The 22,878-nt window shown below is 38.9% G+C and overlaps 1 protein-coding gene across 3 annotated transcripts in view; it reads right to left on the bottom strand.

The window, feature by feature from the left end:
• The window catches only part of NALCN (sodium leak channel, non-selective), an 850,352-nt gene that overhangs the window by 143,610 nt on the left and 683,864 nt on the right, over positions 1-22,878 (bottom strand). For all 3 annotated transcript variants that reach the window (XM_073664203.1, XM_073664204.1, XM_073664206.1), the window contains 2 exons: positions 22,155-22,291; positions 6,183-6,324 (listed from right to left, as the gene is read on the bottom strand). In XM_073664203.1, coding sequence (XP_073520304.1) covers positions 6,183-6,324; positions 22,155-22,291 — 279 coding nt within the window. The remainder of the gene's footprint in view (positions 1-6,182; positions 6,325-22,154; positions 22,292-22,878) is intronic.

Genomic DNA, 22,878 nt, shown 5'->3' with positions numbered 1-22,878 from the left:
TCCACTATTCATCTGACAGCAGTGATCACTATGTATCTGACCACCCTATCCACTATTCATCTGACACCAGTGATCACTATGTATCTGACCACCCTATCCACTATTCATCTGACTGCAGTGATCACTATGTATCTGACCACCCTATCCACTATTCATCTGACAGCAGTGATCACTATGTATCTGACCACCCTATCCACTATTCATCTGACAGCAGTGATCACTATGTATCTGACTACCCTATCCACTATTCATCTGACAGCAGTGATCACTATGTATCTGACCACCCTATCCACTATTCATCTGACAGCAGTGATCACTATGTATCTGACCACCCTATCCACTATTCATCTGACAGCAGTGATCACTATGTATCTGACCACCCTATCCACTATTCATCTGACAGCAGTGATCACTATGTATCTGACTACCCTATCCACTATTCATCTGACAGCAGTGATCACTATGTATCTGACCACCCTATCCACTATTCATCTGACAGCAGTGATCACTATGTATCTGACCACCCTATCCACTATTCATCTGACAGCAGTGATCACTATGTATCTGACCACCCTATCCACTATTCATCTGACAGCAGTGATCACTATGTATCTGACCACCCTATCCACTATTCATCTGACAGCAGTGATCACTATGTATCTGACTACCCTATCCACTATTCATCTGACAGCAGTGATCACTATGTATCTGACCACCCTATCCACTATTCATCTGACAGCAGTGATCACTATGTATCTGACCACCCTATCCACTATTCATCTGACAGCAGTGATCACTATGTATCTGACCACCCTATCCACTATTCATCTGACAGCAGTGATCACTATGTATCTGACCACCCTATCCACTATTCATCTGACAGCAGTGATCACTATGTATCTGACCACCCTATCCACTATTCATCTGACTGCAGTGATCACTATGTATCTGACCACCCTATCCACTATTCATCTGACAGCAGTGATCACTATGTATCTGACCACCCTATCCACTATTCATCTGACTGCAGTGATCACTATGTATCTGACCACCCTATCCACTATTCATCTGACAGCAGTGATCACTATGTATCTGACCACCCTATCCACTATTCATCTGACTGCAGTGATCACTATGTATCTGACCACCCTATCCACTATTCATCTGACAACTGTGTCCACTATTTATCAGATCTCAATATAGTACCAGCTATTTACCTGTCTACATTAAACGCTATTTATCTGACTACTATATTCACTTTTAAATTTGACTGCTGTATTAACTATTAACCTTTTTCTACCTGTTGTGTTTCCTAGTGATTTAACCGCCTGATTTCTGCGACTGATTAGATTGGTATACTATTTATCTGACTGCTGTAAGTGCTATTTATGTGATCACTATATATTTGCTATCTGATCGCAGTGTCCCATATTTATCAGACCACTGCATCCACCAACTATCTACTATTTATCAGATCTCTTTATTGGCTACTTGTCTGACTGCTGTATCAGCTTTTTACTGGACTACCTTATCTGACCACTGTATCTATCTATTTTAAAGCTGTACCCGCTATTTATTTGACAGCTACATCTGCCATTTATGTCATTGCTGTTTCGGCCATTTTTTGGCTGCTATATCTGCCATTTATCTCAATGCTGTATTTGCTATATATGTGACTGCTTTATAAGCGATTTATTTCACTTCTGTGTCTGCCATTAATCTTAATGCTGTATCCACTGTTTAACTGACTGCTGCTTAAGCTATTTATGTGACTACTTTATTGAATTTTTATTTTAATGTTATACGTATTATTTATTGTAATGCTGTGTCTGCGACCTATCTACCTGCTATATCTATTTATCTGAATTGCATATCCTTTTTTATTTGATTGCTCTATAGATATCTATCTGCCTGCTGTATTCTTTGTTATTTCATTGCTGTAGCAGATCATTATCCCACTGCTATAGCTCCTGTTATATCTGTATGTATCTGACTGCTTTATTTTCTATTTATCTGACTACTATATGGGCCATTGACCTGACCATCTTATCCCGCCATTTATCTTCTGCCATATGTATTTATCTGACATCTAGACACACTTTTATTTTTCATGTGAACGCTTTATCTGCTATTTATTGCATTTTTCCTTATACTTTGGGTCTGGATGGATGTTGTATACGTTATCAACTTACTTTTTATTTAAACTCTATATAATCTATATTCCCAACTTGTGAATTTGCTCTTCATCAGACCTCTGTACCACTAGTTATCCGACGTTGCATCCGCCATTGATCTGACAGCTGTACCGAGTGATTGAACACCGTATCTGCTATTTATTTGAGCATTATATCTGGCACTACTCATAAATTACTGTATTTATAGTGGGTTTACCAAAGTGTTGAAATGACCCTGACATTATGTATATGTTAACAGGCCTCTGAGCACGGTAACAATATGATTTTCTCTTCTACAAGATTTAGGGATCACCATTAGATTGACCCCTCTAAATGACTAAAAAAATCAAAGCTCTTTATGGATGACATTGAAAGTTTTGGATGTTTGTATGGCAATAAGCTCCGGCTGTTAACCAGCGAGATAGACTCTGAAGACTTAGTTATAACCAGGCTCTGGATGACAGAAAGGTCAGGGGTATTAAATCTGTTATCAATCTTTCACTAATTGCATACTGAACTTTCAAAGCCATGGTTACCCTGACATCATTTAGTAGGATTTTACCTCTGAATCACAAGAATGAGTGGGAAGATTGATTGAGGTCACAAGCGGCTTGACGGTGCGTGTATTATGCTTTAGTATTCACAATCAGTGTGATTCAAATCCGCCATACAATAACCTAATTAAAATGATTCAATTTTGTGCTTTGCCGGCAATAAAAAATATTTCTAAATATAAAGTGTTTGGAATGAAGCTATCACATAATAATCAAGAAATATCCCACAATCACCAGAATGACTGTTACATTTCATGATGAAGCCCCCGAAGGATAAACTTTGATTATCAAAACACTGATAGAGCCATCTGCCAATGCTTGTTATCAACAGGAAGCAGGACAAGCTGCTCAGCATTCTCCAAATGTGTTTGTGTGGATTATGGGACTTAACATTAGCCATCTTCTATGTCAACTGTAGAAAAATGTGAGCCGAATACTTGCGTTATTAGCCTCGAATTATATTAATGTATGCACAATACAGCACTCTAGTCACATAGCAGAAAGGGTTATTAGGAAGTTAGAGCAAAGCAATAATTGGGTAATTCACTTTAGGCCTAATTCACATGTGTCAGATTTGGCATAGATTTTGTTAAAGATATATTGTGATAAATATTCATGCCAAATCCAACAACAATCTGAATCACATACAGTACACGTGAAAGGGATTTCTGCAACCCTCTTAATATGCAACAGAAACATTTCCTGGTGCTGCCATAGAACAAAAACATCTGCTGCTTAAAGAAACATTATGCTACTTATTGTATGCAAAAAAGCAGGCAGATCTGCAGCAAAATCAGCGGCACATCCACGGTAGATCGGCTACAGACATATCCCTTACATGATAGCTACCAATAGATGGCACTAGAGCAATAGTTTTCTTCTTTTTGGAGAAGCAGCAATAATACAGATATGTGCACATGACATCTTTTAGAGGCTGGCGTACCCTCTGAGTTTTTAAAGCAGAAAATGCCAGTGGTGAATTTTGATTTAGGCTACAGTCCCAGGGTAAAGGTATTGGACACCCCTTTATTGAGTAACAATCATTTCAATTCGATAAATGCAAGTGAGGATAAGAAATGTTGTATTATATCTTATTACAGAAAAATGCCCCTTTCACCACTTGTCAGACCCCACTTGTCTAAAATATGTCTTCAGGGAAGACAGTCCATCAGCTCACTGAGGGATCAGATTACAGTTGCAGCCTATAGAAATCTAAGGAGAGTGGTGGGCGAGGATGATGGAGAAACCACACACACATACAAATTGGCCTGAAATGTCAGTTCCAATTTAAAGCCCCCCAAATGCGGTGTCCTTATGGAGCTTTGCTGTGGCGTCCTGCATAATGCATGAATGGGAGCATTGCTGTGCAGGGGGAAAAAATAGTAGGGCTTCTATCTCTATTTTTAGGTGCTTGGCAGGACTCCAGGAGATCCCAATGATATACCAACATTTCCTAACTCGGCAATACACCTTTGAAATTGGCATCACTCGATTCTGGAATATCAAGGTATAAGCAAGTATTTTTTTTTAATTTCCTGTGTTTTTTCTTTACAGTATATTTATAGCATTTTTCTTTTGTCATTTCATGTAAATGCCACTTACATATTTGTTGTTTTTTTATACTAGTCCAAATTAAATATTTCATATAGTTCATTTATAGAAAAGGACATATAAATATATGTAAGTTCTTAATTATGGAAAATATTTTTGCATCTTTCACTTGCTATTTTATAATTGCTAGGATACTTTGTATATTCTTGTTCAATTATTTCAGAGCTTGCATTATTTCCAGTCTTGAAAACACCTCCCAAAATTTTCTTTACCAACAATTCTTGAACATTCTTCCCACACACTTCTTTCTTATCAAAGGAACGGCAGCATGTGATGAGTAATCTTCCTCTGACACGCTACATAATAATTTTTCATTTACACATTACAAAGACTATGAATGAAAGATTCTGAAAAGATGGCAAGTGAAGTAATCCCTTGAGATTATGCATGGCTATAGAAAACGTTTCTCTTTCCAGTATGCATCTCTATTAAGCTATATAATGCCACTTATGCCCGTTCTGCTTATATTCCCAGCATTTTATTCTAAATTTCAAGGTCAAGGAAATTATTGCTAAAAAGCTGATGTGATTACATTAGATGCGCTGAGAAGACCAGTAAATGATTTTTTTTTTGCTAGGAGAAAGAACATCCCTAAAGGATCAAGTTTGACAATGCCGTATAGAAAGTATCCCAAGTGATTATAGAAGGATTTGAGATGCTGAGAAATGGTTCATGGAAGAAACGGTACTATGCTTAGCTGCTATTTTATAGCTTTTTTTTTTTTTTTACCAACATGTTATTTTGAGACAAATAAGTATTATGTCTACAAAGTAAACAATCTTAAATGTGCACAAACATTTATATGTTAATTTAGTTCATTCCTCATAATAGACTTGGGCATCTATTAAAGATATAATATTGTCGAAAACACAAATCTGGTATGTTATACTTGCCATTTTGCACCTCAGCATCAGTAACTTAAAGCAGATATTTTATTGCTTTAAAGGTGCTGTAAACTTTTTTTTTCTGTGATTTGACTCTTTAGTTGGATTTTTGGCAGAAATGCTTTTCTCAGGAAATGAGCAATTAAATTGGGGCTGCCCTGGTCCGGTGTTCAGTCCGCTCCTTTGTGGCAGAAAGTCTTCATTTCTACATTCATTATCCATGGCCTGGCTTCCTGGGCACCTATGCTGCTTATAAAGCCGCAAGACTTCATGATGTCACAGTAAGAGGCAAGTCAATTACCACGTATGAAGGCCTCGTGGCTAGCCCTCATAAGACGTTATGACATCAGGCGGCCTAATAAGCACCAGAGGTGCCCTATATGCCAGGCGAAGAAGTGAAGACCAGCTGCCATGGTAGACTAGACTAGAAGTCAGACCAGGGCAACGCAAATCAAATTGCTCATCTATAATTTCAAGGTTTTGGTTCACAGACTTTATACAGAAGCACATGAAAAAAAGGAGCTGAAGCAACCAATCTTTATACAGTTCCTGTGCTTCACTTTATATTTTAAAATGTTTTCATAACTTTGCATAAAAGAGTACTGGCATCTCTATAAAAGTTATATTTCACATAACATAAAATCCTAGAACATCTTTAAGTAGAACTCTGTGCTATTCCTCCTGAGCTGGTAATGTAGGGACAAGCCCCTTTGACAAAGGCTGATAATACCTGGTGTCAATTTAATTAAAAATTTCTACGATGAATAACAGGAGAAAGACAATAGACGTTATACCTCCTCTACCAGTGAAGAGTCCTTTAAAACATTTTGGATAAAGTCCCTGAAAATATTTTGATATAGGCAGTAACAATATATAGTATAACTCATCTAATTTGGATATAAAATTAATAGTTTTGATACAGTTATTATGTATGTACTGTATACATAAGGTATTTTTACCTTTTGATCAATGTATTTATTTTCCTCAATCCCAGATCGCTTAGAGTGATCACAAGAAGAAGAGGAAGCTGAAGGAAGTCTTCTTAGAAGGCAACTAGTGTCTTGTTGTTGACGGTCAATAAATTGCTTCATAAAACTTTCCCTAGAGAAAATAGACAATAATAAATTAAAGGGGTTCTCCAGTGATATAATACTGATGACCTATCCTTATGTTGTGCAGTACTTGTAAGCAGCCGCTACACATTGAATGGAACCGTGCAGTGCAGCTCTGTTCAGTGTTTACATCCAGCTTCCATCGGCGCTAATAACAGAATCCAACTAGATATCTAAAGAGTTGAGCCACTGACCTAGAAAAATATGCTCTAGATACTGATCAGTTAAATGTAGCCAATTGCATCCTATTGTAGCAGTGGAGAATTGTTTTGCAGTATGAAAACTGGCAAAACATGGCGTAAGCGCATCAGTATACCGTACTATAGGCCATAGCATGTCATGATCAAACAGGTGCAGGACTCATACGTTGCAGTATGTGTATCAGAACTCTGTCTTCTAAGAATGAGCATACCTAAGTGATATGTGGTGAGAGACTTGTATCCACTAGATATAAAAAATGAAGATTTGTTTATAACAACTGCAAACAGGTCCTAAAAATGCAAAAAGAATAGAAGTGAAGCAACCAATCTGATTTTAGTTCCTGATCGCCACTTCCTTTTTTAAAAAGTTTTCATAACTTTGCATAAAAAAGTGCTGGCAGCTGACAATGTGCAAATACTTGCATTCCCTAGAATAGACTTTATTGAAAAATTTCTCTCCTCGATTCATGAAAAATTTTTTGCAAAAATTCTGGGCTAAATTACTTTTAAAAGTTACACTTTTTTTGCGCGAATCAGAGTTGCGCAAAAATTTTATGATCTTTAGACAATCTGTGGTGGGATGGTGGACGTGGCAGGGGAGATGCCACAGCTTGTCTAATTCATGATGATATGTGGTGTTCCTTACACCAGAAATCTTACTCCAGTCCGTGACTGGAGTAAGATTTGTGGCGAGGCACGCAGATGCACAAGCCGCTAGTCAGATGTTCCTGATTCAATAAAAGGCATACACCTCTTATTGAATCAGAATCATCTGACTCCAACACACTCCCTCATCAACAGGGCCTACATCTCTGTTCTGAAAAATTACACCAAAATGCTAGACTACCAACTAGGTGTCTTCATTCTGTCCAAACTGCTGTAAACTGACAGTTGACAATTGTAATCTGTCATAGATGCTGATTCAGGTTATAAGCTGATGGAAAGGTGTCTTTCGAAGTGCACACAGGCCTAATCAGGAAAATGGTAACACCTTAAGGATGCAGCTATTTGGCGCCTTAAAGGGATTTTCCAGGTAAAAGTTTTTAATATCGGCTGGCGGTAGCGGAAAATAATTAACATACAGTCATATGAAAAAGTTTGGGCACCCCTATTAATCTTAAGCTTAATGTTTTATAAAAATTGGTGTTTTTGCAACAGCTATTTCAGTTTGATATATGTAATAACTGTTGGATACAGTAATGTTTCTGCCTTGAAATGAGGTTTATTGTACTAACAGAAAATGTGCAATCTGCATTCAAACAAAATTTGACAGGTGCATAAGTATGGGCACCTCACCAGAAAAGTGACATTAATATTTAGTAGATCCTCCTTTTGCAAAAATAACAGCCTCTAGTCGCTTCCTGTAGCTTTTAATGAGTTCCTGGATCCTGGATGAAGGTATTTTTGACCATTCCTCTTTACAAAACAATTCCAGTTCAGTTAAGTTTGATGGTCGCAGAGCATGGACAGCCTCTTCAAATGATCCCACAGATGTTCAATGATATTCAGGTCTGGGGACTGGGATGGCCATTCCAGAACATTGTAATTGTTCCTCTGCATGAATGCCTGAGTAGATTTGGAGCGGTGTTTTGGATCATTGTCTTGCTGAAAGATCCATCCACTGCGTAACTTCAACTTTATCACTGATTCTTGAACACTATTGTCAAGAATCTGCTGATACTGAGTGGAATCCATGCGTCCCTCAACTTTAACAAGATTCCCAGTGCCGGCATTGACCACACAGCCCCAAAGCATGATGGAACCTCCACCAAATATTACTGTGGGTAGCAAGTGTTTTTCTTGGAATGCTGTGTTTTTTTGCCACCATGCATAACGCCTTTTTGTATGACCAAACAACTCAATCTTGGTTTCATCAGTCCACAGGACCTTCTTCCAAAAAGAAATAGGCTTCTTCAAATGTGCTTTTGCATACCTCAGCCGACTCTGTTTGTGCGTACTTGCAGAAACGACTTCTTTTGCATCACTCTCCCATACAGCTTCCCATACAGGTAGGGGAGAAAACAAGGGGATCTGCTACTTTGGATCTAATTCTTATAAACAGGGAGGAAATGGTTGAGGAGATAAAGGTGGCTGGGACCCTAGGAGGCAGCGATCATGCTATTATAGAATTTTGGATAACTAGAGGAGGAAGACATGTGAAGACTCAAACTTCAAGGTTAGATTTTAGAAAGGCAGATTTTAAGAGACTCAGAAAGAGAATAGGAGGGATCCAATGGCTGGATGTCCTTAAGGACAAAAATGTCCAGGAAGGATGGGAAATTTTTAAAAATGAGATTCTCAAAGCACAATCGTTAACAATCCCGAAAAGTAGGAAGAATGGGAAGCATTTAAGGAAACCAGGATGGATGAACACAGAACTTAAACACATGCTAAAAAGAAAGAAAGAAATGTTTATTAAATGGAAAGAGGGAGGCATATCTAAAGAAGATTATAATGCAGTCTGCAGATCCTGTAGGGCACGTATCAGGTTAGCTAAAGCTGACAATGAATTAAGGCTTGCAAGAGATGTCAAAAGCAATAAAAAAGGATTTTGGGGGTATGTCAAAAGTAAAAGAAAAGTCAAAGATGCTATAGGATTTTTACAGGATGAAAATGGAGAAATGGTAAGAGAGGATGTTGAGAAGGCCGAACTTTTTAATTCCTATTTTGCATCTGTTTTCTCTCAGAAAGAAAATGTAACATCAACTGATCTTCACTGTCCTTTTAAAGGAATAGAGGAATCCAAGTTATCAGTAAACAGAAAGATTGTGAGGGAATATTTAGCTAACATAAATGAGTTCAAGTCTCCAGGTCCAGATGAATTACACCCCAGAGTACTGAAGGAGATTGTAGAAGAAATTTTAGAACCACTCTCCATAATCTTTGAAAATTCTTGGAGAACAGGAGAAGTCCCAGAAGACTGGAGAAGAGCAAATGTTGTTCCTATCTTCAAAAAGGGGAAGAAGGTGGACCCAGGGAACTATAGGCCGGTGAGTCTGACTTCTATACCAGGAAAGATCTTTGAACAAATTATTAAACAACATGTATGTAAGTACATGGATAAGAATGAAGTGATTAACCAGAGTCAGCATGGGTTTGTAACTAACAAGTCATGTCAGACTAACTTAATTTCCTTCTATGACAGAATCACTGACTGGGTGGATCAGGGAAATGCTGTAGATATAGTATATCTTGACTTCAGCAAAGCATTTGACAAAGTATCTCACATCATCCTTATTGAAAAAATGACCAAGTATGCAATGGACCAGGCAACTGTTAGGTGGATTCATAACTGGCTTAGTGATCGGACTCAAAGGGTGGTTGTAAATGGCTTCACATCCAGCTGGATGAATGTCTCAAGTGGGGTACCACAGGGCTCCGTCCTGGGACCTGTATTGTTCAACATCTTTATCAATGATTTAGATGAAGGAATTGAGGGTAAACTGATTAAATTTGCTGATGACACAAAGCTAGGAGGGATAGCTAATACTAGAGAAGAGAGAGAGAGGATTCAAAAAGACCTAAATAAACTGGAGCAGTGGGCAGCAACCAACAGAATGGTTTTTAACAGGGAAAAATGCAAAGTACTACATCTGGGCAATAAAAATGAAAAAAGCATATACAGAATGGGAGGAATAGAGCTAAGCAACAGTACATGTGAAAAAGACTTAGGTATACTAATAGATCATAGACTGAACATGAGTCAACAGTGTGATGCAGCAGCAAAAAAGGCAAATACAATTCTGGGATGTATTAACAGAAGCATACAGTCTAGATCACGTGAAGTCATTATCGGTCTTTACTCCTCTTTGGTCAGACCTCATCTGGAATACTGTGTACAGTTTTGGGCACCACATTTTAAAAAAGACATAGACAAACTGGAGCAAGTTCAGAGAAGAGCGACCAGAATGGTGACTGGTCTGCAAACCATGTCCTATGAGGAACGGTTGCAGGATTTGGGAATGTTTAGCTTGCAAAAAAGAAGACTGAGAGGAGACTTAATAGCTGTCTACAAATATGTCAAGGGCTGTCACATTGTAGAAGGATCATCTTTATTCTCATTTGCACAAGGAAAGACTAGAAGCAATGGGATGAAACTAAATGGGAGGAGACACAGATTAGATATTAGAAAAAACTTTTTGACAGTTAGGGTGATTAATGAGTGGAACAGGCTGCCACGAGAGGTGGTGAGTTCCCCTTCAATGGACGTCTTCAAACAGAGGCTGGACAGACATCTGTCTGAGATGATCTAGTGAATCCTGCTTTGAGCAGGGGGTTGGACCAGATGACCCAGGAGGTCTCTTCCAACTCTACCATTCTATGATTCTATGATTCCTTGTGCAAAGTGCGTTGTATAGTTGACCGATGCACAGTGACACCATCTGCAGCAAGTTGATGCTGCAGCTCTCTGGAGGTGGTCTGAGGATTGTCCTTGACTGATCTCACCATTCTTCTTCTCTGCCTTTCTGATGTTTTTCTTGTCCTGACACTTCTGGCCTTAACAAGAACTGTCTCTATGTTCTTCCATTTCCTTACTATGTTCCTCACAGTGGAAACTGACAGGTTAAATCTCTGAGACAGCTTTTTGTATCCTTCCCCTGAACAACTATGTTGAATAATCTTTGTTTTCAGATCATTTGACAGTTGTTTTGAGGAGCCCATGATGCCACTCTTCAGAGGAGATTCAAACAGGAGAACAACTTGCAAGTGGCCACTTTAAGTAGCTTTTCTCATGATTGCATACACCTGGCTATAAAGTTCAAAGCTCAATGAGGTTACAAAACCAAAAAAAGTGCTTTAGTAAGTCAGTAAAAAGTAGGCAGGAGTATTTAAAACAAGAAAATGATAAGGGTGCCCATACTTATGCACAGGTCAAATTTTGTTTGAATGCAGATTGCACATTTTCTGTTAGCACAATAAACCTCATTTCAAGGCAGAAACATTACTGTGTCCAACAGTTATTACATATATCAAACTGAAATAGCTGTTGCAAAAACACCAATTTTTATAAAACATTAAGCTTAAGATTAATAGGGGTGCCCAAACTTTTTCATATGACTGTAGCTGTTACCCTCCTCGGCTCCAGTGACACCTTCCCATTGCTGATCCTATTTTTATTGACAGATTTCAGCGAGCGGTGATGTCATGGCAACAGTACATGACACCGCTGCAGTCAATCATTAGGTGCAGCAGTGATGTCACGAGACGCTGAGCCCAATGATTCACTGCAGTTGTCATGTATACTATAGTTTTGACCTCTACGCTGCTTCCTTTAACAAATACTGGAGCAACATGAGAGAGGAGTCGCTGGAGCAGAGGAAGATAACATTTGAGTTTATTATTTCTACCTAGAGCAATTTATTTTTTTTCTTTACAGTATTCAACATGTGGTATAAGTGACATATTAACTTTATCCCAGAAGTATGATTATGGCGATATGCAATTAAATGATATATATGTGTGTTTTTCCACTTTTTTTTTTATAATTTCTTATATCATTTTAAACTTATTTTTAATTTTATTTTAGTCCCACTGGGATATGAACTTAAATGAGCCTGATCGCTAATATAATATAGACAGCATGACAATTTGGGGAGCGAGAGAGACCTGTGAAGAAACAGTATCTCAATATGGGGAGTAGGGGGGGACCTGTGAGGACACAGTATGTCAGCGTGGGGAGTGAGCAGGACCTGTGAGGAGACATTATGTGGGAGCGAGGGGGACCTGTGAAGAAACAGTAGGTCAATATGGGGAGTGAGGGGGACCTGTGAGGACACAGTATGTCAGTATGGGGAGTGAGGAGGACTTGTGAGGAGACATTATGTGGGAGTGAGGGGGACCTGTGAAGAGACAGTATGGCAGTATGGGCTGTGAGGGGGGCTTGTTAGGAGACAGCATGACAGTTTGGGGAGCGAGTGGGTGATCTGTGAGGAGACAGTATGAGGAGTGTGGAATATGTGAGGAAACTGTATGAGTGGAAGGGAATGGATGTGGAAGCTGTATGGGGATGTATGAGGAGACTGTATGGAGAGCAAAGGGAGAAAATATGTGAGGAGACAGTATGAGGAGGGAGGGGGGAAATATTTGAAGAGACTATTGATGGGAATAGTGTGAGGAGACATGGGGGGGAAAAATTGTGAAGGGGCACAGAATAGAGACTGGGTAGTGTGGGGGGCAGTATAAAGAGGGGGCAGCATATGGGGACAATGTGAGGGCACAGCAAACACGGGGCAGTATGTTGAGGAGGCACAGTATAGAGACTCGGCACTGTAGAGGGGATGCAGTTTGAGAGAATAGTGTGAGAAGGGGGCCCAGTGCCCAGTATGGAAAAGAGAGGGCAATGTGGAGTGCATTTACCATAAGAGGGACAGTGTGGTGTCATACTTTGTGCAGAGAACACAGTGAGGGGCAATTATTTATTCAGTGGCATAGTGTAGGCTAGATATTTTTATTCAGCAGCATTATAATCATGCTGCTATTTTTAAGGTCAACGGGTCGAGATGTGCTGCAGAAGACCGAAGAAGATGGAAGTCTGCAGAGATGAGTTGTGGATGGAAAAAGTAATCATGGCATCTGAACAAGATGAAGAAAAAAATAGAATGACTCCAATCAGACCAGATGCCACCTATAAGGTACCTGGATGAAATTGTTTATTTGTGATACTAACTTTCATCAGTACTGTGCTTCCTTTGTGATCTAATGATAACTGATAATAACAACAACTCCCAGTATCACCTTACTATTGTTAGGGACATACTGGGACTTCAAGGTACATGTGATACAATTGTAAATAGGGCTGACCTGACATTAAAATTGATTGCCGCACTAAGCTTGGTGATGTATTCATGTACTGATGGTGGTTCTGGTGATGTATTTGTGTACTGCTGTTAGTTCTAGTGATTTATTTATGTACTGATGGTGGTTCTGGTGATGTATTTCTGTACTGCTGGTGGTTCTGGTGATGTATTTCTGTACTGCTGTTGGTTCTGGCGATTTATTTCTTTACTGATGGTGGATCTGGCGATTTATTTCTGTACTGATGGGGCTTGTGATGATGTATTTCTGAACTGCTGGTGGTTTTGGCGATGTATTTCTGTACTCCTGCTGGTTCTGGTGATGTATTCTTGTGGTGTTTTTGGTTCTTATCTTGCACACATGTAAAAATCCATAACTTGTAAGATTATGTGATATATGATCATGTTAATAAAGTATTGTGATGTCTGACAAGTTAAGGGTTACTACATTTGTATTTATGTTAAAAGCATTAAAGGGGTTGTCCTAGTTTGTGATGAGCCTGCAGTCATTCTATGTGACTGCAGACTTCTAAATTCTCACAATTCTCACAGCGAATGCATTGCACACATGTCAGGATTCTCTGGTGCCGGTGGGGAGAGCAGGATGTCATGCAAACTGCGATTTGCATACATGCAGTCATGTGCCAACTAGATATGCGTGGCCACACTCAATACAAGTGAATTGAGTCAGGCCGGACACGTCTAGCTGGAATGTGATCAGAAGTATGCAAATATGCTTAGGTGATCACTCATGCGATTTTCATACTTCCCGATTCTCTCAGTGAAGCAGGGGCTGTAGTCTTTCACTGAACCTTGAGAGAATAAGGAAAAGCAGCTCGTCGGCACGTGGTTGTAAGTATGCAAATCACAAATAATTGGTCACATGACAACTACTCAAACCACTTGAGCGGGGGAGGGGTGAGGGCGCCACCAAATTGAATTCTTGCCACCGGGTTCCGGAAAACCTAGATACACTGTTAAATTGAGGTCAAATTGCAGGTATAATAGAGAACACTAGTCCTTGCAGTATCAGCAGAAGCTCGCCTAAGTTTATCAGTCATGCTCTTGCAGCTAAACACACGGTATAGAGGCAGCAACTGTATAATCAACATGGCACATTTGTCGGTCATGGAGCACTTTTTAGCAAGCAATCATGATGGAAATATACTGTATGTAATGGAGTGTTAAAGGTTTAAGTTTAAGGCAGGCAAGCCATTGGACAATAGCACAATGTATGGTAGAAAGTAAAGGAAAGGAGATTCCAGCAATTATAATATTGGCAAACTGCTGAAGAAGAGGAATCTCCCACTCAAAAAGAGTGTATAGAAAGTTATAGAGCTGGAGAACATGAACATATTAGACCGGTATTAGCACGAAAAGCAGCTTTAACATTTTGTGTAGGAGATGAGGGCTTCAGGAACATGCTTTTCTACAGGTTTTGGGCCAAAGGAAAGGTACCCTTTAAAAGCTGTAATCATTTTTTGGTCATGTTCACTGAAATAAAACAATCATCATAAACTGTGCTACTATATTATTTTGGGAGATATCTTTTAACTTAAAGAGAACCTGCCAGCTGATACATGCAACCCAATCCGTGGGCATCATGTATCAGTCACTGGCTGTGCGATAGAAATATTCCTTTAGTTCAACAATCTACAGTCCTGTAAGTTCAGTGTTCCAATACAAATTTTGCTTTTAATTCTTGATGTAAAGAATCCTAAAAGTAAAGCTAAATATTGAGCAGAGATATTAAAGAGAACCTGTCACCTGAAACATGCTGCCCAATCCATGAGAAGCAAGGATCAGACACTGGCTGTATGATCTCCGGCAGGTAAGTTTGACTCTGAAACACTGCAGCATTTCAGAGAAAAACACATTTTTAATGGCTGCTGGGGACCTAGCTGTACTGTAAACTAGATGGACAGGCAGAGCCCTGGTGACTTCTTCTGGCCCACTGCCCTGGAGAGACAGGTGCCTACGAGCGCGTATAGTGAGAGACCTGTTAATCCAGGGCAGCAGACATGAAGAAGCTGACGGGGACCCACTTGTCCGTCTAGTCTACAACAAAGATCTGTCCCAGTGGCTTATGAAATATGTTTTTCTCTGAAACACTGCAGTGTTTCAGAGTCAATCTTACCTGCCGGAGATCATACAGCCAGTGTCTGATCCTTGCTTCTCATGGATTGGGCAGCATGTTTCAGGTGACAGGTTCTCTTTAATATCTCTGCTCAATATTTAGCTTTACTTTTAGGATTCTTTACATCAAGAATTAAAAGCAAAATTTGTATTGGAACACTGAACTTACAGGACTGTAGATTGTTGAACTAAAGGAATATTTCTATATTCTACAGAACCAGACCTCTCTGGAGAGACTAGAAGGCAATATTTAATATTCAGCTGTCACTTTCAAAATGACATTTTTACTGAAGGTTGAAACATTTTAGAAGCAAATTGTGCCTTAATGTGCAGGCACACAACTGTAGAATAAAAAAGACATTTGTGGCACTTAGAAAGACATTAAAATCCTCTGTCTTGAGACATATAAGAAATAAATGAGTGTCAAGCAAGCATCATTTTATCACATAAAACAGAACTTTGAAAACAAAACATGTTAATAATGTGTGAAATATAGATGCTTCTTCAAGGGAGAGAAAGGTTACATCTATTCATACACAATTATATAATGTACGTTATTGTTACATCATCCATAACCTTCAGTGTCACATATTAGAATATTACTATTTGAGTACTTACGTTAAATATTAGGGAAACTAGCGTAGTGTTAAGGTGGCCGTACACATTACATAGCTGTCAGCTGGTGGTTGAACAGTGGTTGAATGATAACTGCTTGGTGAACGATTCACTGAGGAACAATTTTGAACATAATTTTTGTTGAGTTGGATTTTTCTGCTGATTTAGACTAAAATAGGCATGCTGATTTCAAAACTGAGGTTGATTTTCTCCTATTGCGCCAGTTTTTTTCTCTACAGCTTATCTTAATGCGGTTACTCTACCCTGGATCGAGGGTAGCACTAGGTGAATTGTCTAGGCTATTCAGTTACACCTGAGACAGTGTGTTGTAAAATAAAGTATTCTAGTTTACCATCATCTATATGTCCAGTGCCTCATTCAGCTGAAATCCCAGTTCCAGTTTTCCTTGAACTACCCTCTTTTCAAGAACAGCATTATGGTGAACAACAAAGTAATAGCAATGATGAAGATTTTGAAATTGAAGATATTTCAGTTCGTAAGCGATTTGACCAGCATGAGTTGAACAATTTGGTACAAGATTTGGGACTATCGAAAAAGAGTTCAGAACTCCTAGTATCAAGGCTGCATGAGAAAAAAAAACTTGCCAAATGTATCCTACTTTCGAACCAGAAAAAGTGCATTTCTGAAATACTTTAGAAGTGACAGTGGCTTTGTGTATTGCCATAACATACATGGTTTAATTGAGGAATTGGGAATTCCAATCTATAACTCAAATACATGGCAGATGTTCATCTATCGCTCAAAACTGAGCTTAAAGTGTGTCCTCCTCCACAATGGCAATTTATTTGGTGCAGCCTCAATTGGCTATTCAGTTTCTCTTTGCGAAGAATATGGATACATAAAAAGAGTCATTGAGTTGTTGCAATATCACAAACACAATGGGATCATCTATGTTGACCTTAAAATGGTATGCTTACTTCTTGGTCAGCAACGTGGATAGACCAAGTATCCTTGTTTTCTGTGCATGTGGGACAGCAGAGCCCATGAGAAGCATTGGGTGGAGAGGAATTGGCCTCCAAGATCTGACCTTAAACCTGGTGATCTAAACATTGTACATGAGCTACTTGTTGACACAAAGAACATTTTATTCCCACCTCTGCACATGAAACTGGGTCTCATGAATCAATTTGTTAAATCTTTTGCAACTGAAGGAAACTGTTTTAAGTACCTCATTTTGGCATTATCTAGCCTGTTATTTGAAAAAATAAAGACTGTTGTGTTTGATGGTCCACGGATTAGGCAGCTCATCAAAGAAGATGTCACGATTCTTCCGCTCAGTGTGTCTTGGACGCAATGAGTGACAGCTCAGTAGTCCGATCTGAGAGTGGGAGGTGCTGAGCATCCTTTAGGTGTTCCCTGTTCTAAGTGATTACCCAGCTATTTAGCTAGGCTGTCAGTCCTAGGCCTCTCCCAATCATAGCATTTGCTTGGTGGTGCATGTTTGCCTAGTATTCCTGTGCTCTTATTTGTTGATCTATTACTGCCTGACCTTAGACCTTGTTCTGACCATCTGCCATTTGTTTGCCTAGCCCCTTTGCTCTGATCTGCTATCTTCCTAACATTCTGACCTCGGACCGTGACCTGACTACGCATTTGTCTTTCCCCTTTGGTTTTCAATGTGCTCTCTTGGTATCTGACCCCGGAATGTTTGACTACCCTGCCTCACGGCTTGTCCTGTGAGTAGTGACTAACGTCACAGATGAACATGTAAGACTCCAAAAGAATGCTTGGTTATCATTCAAAGACCTTGTCAAGGACTTTCTTGGAAATATATGAGCAATCAATTACATCAAAACTGCCCAGAAACTCTTGGAGAGCTACAAAATGCTTGGTTGCAACATAAGGCCTAGAAAAATTGGAGTAGAACACCCTACAGGCCTTATGTTTAATTGAGGAGGAGTATCCTGTCTATTGACTATGATAATGCACCATGATGTTCGGTTCATTTTCTATTATGAGCATTGAGGTGCATTTTCTGCATCGCCACCTTGCTAACTTCCCTGTAATCCTCGGTGCAGTCAGTGATGAGCAAGATGAACGATTCCATCATGATTTGAAGGTCATGAAGGGATGGTATCTGGTTAGATGGAATGTACATATGATGCTTAACTATTGTTGGAGCATCGGACGAGATTGTCCACGGATTGTACACTCCAGGAAAAGCTATAAGCGTAAATGTTTACCTTAACTGCTACCTAACTTTACTACTAAATTTACTACTTGCACACAATGTGACTTATAGTAACAATATATCTTTTGGATGAACAAAATAGCATAAAATAAATGTTATATTCAGGTTATTGTTGCATTATTTTGCACTGTATGTACATTTTACATGGTTTTGGAGACAAAGGGAGGGTATCCTGTATCTTAAAAAGTTGTTGTGATAGAGAAAAACTGGGGTCACTTTTGGATTAAGTAGCCAAAAGTTTGTCATAAACAAGGGTCAGACCTAACTCAATGAAAATTGTGTTCCCCAGTGTATGACAACACAGGTATATACATTTTAGTCGATATTGGATAGTCAGCGCAGAATGCTCAAACCAAGTACAGACGCACAGTGCACCCTTGGCATGGCCAAATATTTAAGTGCAATGTCCCACCTACTTCTTTTCCCTCTGTCTCCACCTCCTCCTCTTCTTTGATTGACAACTTTGGTTTTATAGAGCCAGAGAAGAGCAGATAGAGATGGAAAACAAGCAGGTGGGAAGGTGCACTTAATTGTTAGGCCACGCCTAGTGTACACTGAACGCCTGTAATTGATTTGAACAGTCATTCTGTGCTGACAGACTCCCTTTAATGACTCCAGGCGAAGAACAATCTGGGAATATTCTAGGAATATTGTTCCACAGAAAGATCTTTTGTGGACTAGCAACTATCAGACAAAAAATTAACATAGATGGAGTACTGGCTCTCATTAACCCCTTACCGCTGAAGCCTGTTTTCACCTTCCTGACCAGGCCAAATTTTTCGAACCTGACATGTGCCACTTTATGTGGTAATAACTCTGAATGCTTCCACATATCTCATTGATTCTGAAATTGCTTTTTTGAGACACGTTGTACTTTATGTTGTTAGTAAATTGAGGTCAATATGCTTTGCATTTATGAAAATATATAAAATTTTATACATTTTGAAAAAAAACTATGCCCTTAACACAGATAATTACTTTACATCTGGATAATTTTTGAAGCAACTTTTTTTTGTTAGAATGTTAGAAGTGTTAAAAGTTTACAAGCAATTTTTTTCAATGAAATGTACAAAACCTATATTTTTAGGGAATTCACTTTTGAAGTGATTGTGAGGGGCCTATATAAACAACACCCCATTTAAAAAAAATGCACCCCTCAATGTGTTAAAAACTGCATTAAGAAAGCTTGTTAATCCTTCAGATAATTAAAAGGAATACATGCACAATGGAAGAAAAAATATATAAATTACATTTTTCTTCTATTAAAATATTGTAATTTTTTCATTTTCACAAGGAAAAATGGTCACCCAAATTTGTTGTAGAAGTTTTCACTACTGACAGCAGCAATTGACAGGTTGGAGTGCTGGGATCGGATATAGGTCCAATGCCAGCACAAGCAGCAGGCGCTCTGCTGTGTATAACAGTCGGCACCTACTATGGATGGCACAGGCACAACTCCTGATTGCAGTAAATAACTTGCAATTTGGACATAATGTACCGTTATGTCCATTTGTTGGAAGGGGATAAAATGTTATTTCTTATTTTTTTTTATGTTCACATTTATTTTTTACACATGCACTGCTGTACTCTCACTTCCTTTGAATGTCCACTGGCTGCAGGACTCATGGCATAACAAAGTCGCACGAGCCTTGGAGACCCAGAGTCGATATGGAACAGCGCTGGGATTGGAGGGAGGCATTAGGTGGTTATATTTTTATTTTCTATTTTACATCGGGGAATTAAGTATTTAAGAAGGGGTTGTCCAAATAGTCTATAAGCTTTTTAATTACCACATATTAATAATACTCATGATCAAAATGTAAATATGTAAATCATGATATTAACATACAGTTTTAGTTAAAGTGGTTGTACTGTACTTTATATTGATAACATATCCACAGGATAGGTCAACAATATGAGATTGGTGGGGTGCGACTTCCCCACCGATAACCCTTTCTCGGTGCCGAAAGCAGCAGCCGGAAGCGATCAGTTTCGGTGCAGAATCACACAGCTCCATCAACTGTATGGTGGCAGCAGCAGGGTACTGCATATTCAGCCATATTCAAATAAATAGGCATGCATGTGCAGTACCCTGCCGCAACCACTATACAGTTGATGGAGCTGTGTAGTTCCGCTCCGCAACTGAGCACATCTGGCGGGCGGCACAGAGAACAGCTGATTGGTGGAGGTGCCATGTGTCGCACCCCCACAGATCTGATATTGATGACCTATCCTGTTTATAGGCCATAATTATAAAATGCTGAACAACCCTTTAATATGTAGACCTTTGAAGCCACAACAGTTTAACTGTGAAGGAGTTTCTCACACTTTAATTGCCTGCAAAGGATAATTAATTTATCCCAATATCCTTGCTCCTCCATCACATGTGACCCTTTTATGAATCTTGGCCATTTAAATTAATTAGTAATGCAATGCACAAAGTAAAAATGTACAGTGATTTCCACCTTAGTAAAATACAGCTCAAATCTAATTATGATTTCTTATTCTCTTTCATATAAGTGGGTTACTTCAAAAGAAATTACAGTCATCTACAAGAGACACTTATTTTTGAATATTTGTTACTATGGATATTCAACTATTCGCTTGGATGAAAAAAAAATAATGTGCTATAACACCATAGCACATCATAATGAGCAAACGGTGTCAGGGGAAGCTGGGGGAGCCGGAAGCGGGGATCGCCGTCAAATGCTTTAATTATGACAGTTTACAGTCAGGACCCAGGGGAAGGGCGAATTCTCAAACTGTAGAGGCCAGAATTGGAACACGGATATTTAGCTATTAGAGCCACTATAAAACTCTAGTGCTGAGGTATCATGTACATTATCTGTAGGGGGTTAAGTAAATTTCCCTGCTAAACAAGATTTAAAAGACTTGAACACATATATAATTTACTATGGTTATTATACTATTACGGTAGTCATGGTCCTTTAATGACTACTTAAAGGGGTTGTCCGGTCAAAAGTGATATATCTGTAGTCACTCTGTGTGACTGCAGACTTATGAATCCCCCCAGCACAGGCACTGCACGCTGCAGGGATTCACCGGTATGAGACCCGGTAACGGAGGGTATGTATGTGTTATACATACCCCCGGCCATTCAGAGAAGCCTCACTCCATACACTTGTACAGAGCGAGGCTACGCCCCGTCTAGTGACGCAGATGGCCAGTGGGTGCGTCCGACTAGAAGGCGCGACCTCTCTGAAAACAAGTGTATGGAGCGCAAGGCTGCGCCTACTGGCCAGGAGTATGTATAACACATACATATCCTCCGTTACCGGGTCTGATACCGTGTCACAATAAGGTTTCCTTCACAGAATTTTTGTGTAACTTGTTTTGGCTAGTGAAAAACATTATGATTTTCATGCACTTTTCCCATAACATTTTCCAGGTGGTGTTTTTCTGGCAGACAATTATTTATTACTATATTTTTGTAATGAGCAGTCTATGGCAAAATACATTCAAAAACAGGTTACTAGAAAATGTTGTGTTTAAAGAAAAAAAAAAAGCAAATGACCTGAAAAATTAAGGTGAAGAAAAACACCACAACATGCACTTTTTCTAACACTTTTAACATTTCCTTATTGGCTTATAGATGCAAAAAGATGGCAGAACACGCCAGGAAAAAATGCAATTTCCAAGTAAAAGAAGACCAAAAAAAAAATCCCCCGAAACAAGAGGAACTCTATATATGGAACCACTTTGAGAATGGATTCACAAACTGCAGATTTTCGTGTCAGAATTTGTAATTTAGGAGTCCCTTGAATGTGAATGTCACCTGACTGAAGGATAAAATGCATAATAATTAATGAATAAAATGAACCAAATAAACAAAAAAAAATACCTTATTTTTGGGACAGTGAAATCAGAAGGCAATTTGGAGATCTTCACCATCTGAGGCCTGTTGGGGAATTTTTCAAAGATCCGTAGACGCAGTGGTAGTTTTTCTTTGGTGTCAGCATTTGCTTCACTTTGTTTCAGCTAAACAAATGGAAATAAAAAATGCTGAGGCAGTGACCACAACAGACAGAAGATGGCAGCAAAGGAACATTGCTTTCTTCAGCCTACACTAGAAATCCATTACTGATGATTAGAATAAAAGGACATTGCCCATAAAATACTGCATTTATTTAAATAATCCATATTTGTGCTTTATTTAAATAGACGGCTGTTGAATAACCATTAGCAGACGTTTAAATATGTACAATCTGAAGATAATTCATGTATGGATTGTGTTCTAAACTAAATTTATATATTTTGCCCCTAGACTGTTTTTTCCCCCGTATGTTGTCCAACAATATACATTTTCTTTGTTCCAAACTGCAACTGTGACTTTAGAATGAAATAAGGCATGCACATGATTCAGCCCTAAATATCTCATATATAAAAAAAGACAGTCTAGCAATACAGTAAATATCAGGCTATGTTCACATGTTGCGTTTTTGCAATTTTTTTGTTTACAGTGTGTTTTTATGCAAATTAAAAGCTGCTTTAGTCCTAACAAGAGCAATGAAACTTGAGAAATGTCATGCACACATTTTTTTCCTGACTGATTTGGAAGACTGCTT

Source organism: Phyllobates terribilis, unplaced genomic scaffold, assembly GCF_046119375.1.
Source record: "Phyllobates terribilis strain yellow unplaced genomic scaffold, ASM4611937v1 Scaffold_2__4_contigs__length_985480577, whole genome shotgun sequence".
In the NCBI taxonomy this organism is placed as follows: domain Eukaryota; kingdom Metazoa; phylum Chordata; class Amphibia; order Anura; family Dendrobatidae; genus Phyllobates; species Phyllobates terribilis.
Note: the sequence above shows the minus strand (reverse complement) of the source record. Positions and strands in the feature narration are given on the sequence as shown.